Raw genomic sequence first — 2,899 nt, 5'->3', positions numbered from 1 at the left:
TCCCCCCCCCCCCGCCCCCGCCGTTAACTGTGAGGTTCGGGCCGTTAGCTGCGGGCGTGCGGGCAGGGCTTGGGGCACCGCCCAGGGCCCAGGAGGTGCGGGCCTCACAGTGGGACTTGGAGATGCCCGAGGACCTCTGACCGACCAGCAAGAAGGCTCCTGAAGGTCATGGTGGGGCTGACAGGAGAGCCAGGCTTCCGAGGGCTGTGCAGGCTCATCTGGGGGGGGGGAGGAAGGACCAGCTGAGGCCAGAACGCGGCTGACCTGCCCATGTCCCGACACCGGCGTCCTCTGTCTGAGCCCTCCCTCCTCCGCCTCCTCCGCCTCCTCCACCTCCTCCTTCAGGCCGCCACCGAGCACCGGCCCACACGCCTCAGGGCCTGCGATTGAGACCCTGAGACGTGGAGCCGCTGGGACGCTCGCAGCTCCCTGGCTCCGTGGCTCCCGTGGCTCCGTGGCTCCCATAGCTCTCGTGGTTCCCAGAAGTAGATGGTTTCATTCTCCTTCGCTTTAAAGAGGAGTCATTACAAAAACCCTCCGACGCCCGAGCCGACTGCACCAAGACCAGGACACCAGCTCCCGGCGCCTTCGGGCCGGTGGGCACGCGGGAGGCTGGGGCTCGCGGGGTGGGAGCCACAGCTGTGACTGAGCGACGGGAGCCGAGCTCGGGCTGCTGAGGACGGAGCTGGGCAGCTCATCATGGTTCCCGCTGATGGTGCTGAAAGCACGAGTTCTAGACTTCAAAGAAGTGAAATGAAGTGTCAGGCGTGGAGGCAGGAGCCACGGGAGGTGCACCCTGATCTCACCCGCCAGGCGGCCGGGAGCCCCGAGACGCGAGGCCGAGGAGTCCGCCTCCGGGAGCTGCTGGGAGGGCTGTGGGAGCCTGTCTCTGAGGCGTGGACATGGGTGAAGATCCCCGTGGGGTCTCCCGGGGCGCCTCAGCACTGCCACGGGGACCCCAACACGCTTTTCCCCGCGTGTCAACGTGACTCACATGAGCACAGCCCCCTCAGCCCTGAGTGTAGGAAGATGGTATCTAAACGAGGGGAAATGGGGCAAATACTCATTCTTTTATAAGTTCCCGCGAACATGTTTAAGGACAAGGAACCAGCCTGAGCTGCCCTGTGGCCTCCCAGGTGGACGCCATGGACGCTGGCTCGGGCTGGACCCCCCTCATGAGAGTGTCCGCCATCTCGGGGAGCCAGAGGGTCGCCTCCCTGCTGATCGAAGCCGGCGCCGACGTGAACGTGAAGGACAAAGACGGGAAGACCCCCCTGATGGTGGGCCCCTCGCCCAGGGCACGGCCTTCCTCGGTGTCAGGCCAGGGTTCCCCATGACCGGGCGGTTCTGGGCGTTCAGCTGTGTCCCAGCCCGGGGCCCGGGTGTGTGTGGTTCCCCATCGGCCTGTTAACAAAGGCCTGACAATGTCACCATCGTATTTTGGTATCTTTTTCACAACTATTTTTAAAAAAATATATTTTATTGATTTTTTACAGAGAGGAAGGGAGCGAGATAGAGAGTTAGAAACATCGATCAGCTGCCTCCTGCACATCTCCCACTGGGGATGTGCCCGCAACCCAGGTACATGCCCTTGACTGGAATCGAACCTAGGACCCTTCAGTCCGCAGGCTGACGCTCTATCCACTGAGCCAAACCGGTTTCGGCATATTTCTTTTTTTAAAAATAATTTTTATTGATTGCAGAGAGGAAGAGGGAGGGAGAAAGAGATAGAAACACCAATGATGAGAGAGAATCATGGATCAGCTGCCTCCTGCACGCCCCACACTGGGGATCGAGCCCGCAACCCGGGCCTGTGCCCTGACCAGGAATCGAACCGTGACCTGGTTCATGGGCCGATGCTCAACCATGGAGCCAAGCTGGCCGGACCACAACTCTTTCTTTAAGAATTGCTTTCCCTGGTCCCCAGGCCATTGTAGGATCCAAGCAGATCTGTTAATACAGGAATGTCACCTCCGTGTGGAGAAAGGCAGGGTCCACGTCCGTGTCCCTGGCAGTCCTCGCCGCAGTGACCGCGCGCACACACTCACACACACACACACACACACACACGCACACACACGCCCGCCCTGCACAGCCGCCGTGGCCCCTGCCTCTGAGTGGCTTTCCGGTTCACCCGCAGCTGGGACCCCCTCCCTCCGGGGAGCGAGGCGCCCGCTCACCCCAGCGTTTCTGTCTTCTGTCCCAGGTGGCCGTGCTGAACAACCACGAGGAGTTAGTCCAGTTGCTGCTGGACAAAGGGGCAGACGCAAACGTGAGAAACGAGGTAAATGACGCGCGCTCAGGCCTTCCCCGGGGAGAGAGCGCGCGCTCAGCGTCACCCTGTCGTTTCCCTCCAGTTTGGCAAAGGCGTCCTGGACATGGCCAGGGTGTTCGACCGGCAGGTGGGTGCCCTCCGCGCCTCCCTCCCCTCTCTGTAGCGCGCGCTTTGGAAACCACCACCCCCGGTCACGCCGCCTGTCCTTGTCCACCCAGAACATGGTCTTTCTGCTGGAGGAGAGGAGGAACCGGCAGGAGCCCAAGAAGTCGCTGTCCCTGCTGTCTGCCGGCAGGACGCCGAGTGTGGCTGTGGAGCTGGCGAAGGAGAGCCTGCGCCTCTGAGCCAGGCGCTGGAGTATTTATTTAGTTGAAGATTCAGTGACTTTTGTAACATACGACCGTCCCCACTTTGAAATACACCTCTTACCTGAGCGCGAGCGGGTGTCATCCCTGGCGTCTCGGGGCGGGGGTCTGCTTGCACTTGTGCCTTTTCAAAAAAATTACCTATTTATTTATTTATTTATTTATGTATTTATTTTTCTATTGTTAAATTTTTAAAAAAATATATTTTATTGATTTTTCACAGAGAGGAAGGGAGAGGGATAGAGAGTTAGAAACATCG

General features: G+C 59.7%; 1 protein-coding gene across 1 annotated transcript in view; it reads left to right on the top strand.

The window, feature by feature from the left end:
- Positions 1 to 2,709, top strand: part of FANK1 (fibronectin type III and ankyrin repeat domains 1) — a 17,927-nt gene extending 15,218 nt beyond the window's left edge. Inside the window, exons 5-9 of the mRNA XM_014528844.1 lie at positions 484 to 596; positions 1,098 to 1,280; positions 2,207 to 2,284; positions 2,358 to 2,402; positions 2,494 to 2,709. Coding sequence (XP_014384330.1) covers positions 484 to 596; positions 1,098 to 1,280; positions 2,207 to 2,284; positions 2,358 to 2,402; positions 2,494 to 2,619 — 545 coding nt within the window. The 3' untranslated portion in view covers positions 2,620 to 2,709. The remainder of the gene's footprint in view (positions 1 to 483; positions 597 to 1,097; positions 1,281 to 2,206; positions 2,285 to 2,357; positions 2,403 to 2,493) is intronic.
- Positions 2,710 to 2,899: the final 190 nt, after the last annotated feature.

This window comes from Myotis brandtii, unplaced genomic scaffold (assembly GCF_000412655.1).
Source record: "Myotis brandtii unplaced genomic scaffold, ASM41265v1 scaffold656, whole genome shotgun sequence".
Lineage (NCBI taxonomy): Eukaryota > Metazoa > Chordata > Mammalia > Chiroptera > Vespertilionidae > Myotis > Myotis brandtii.
This window is presented reverse-complemented; position numbering and strand designations above follow the sequence as displayed.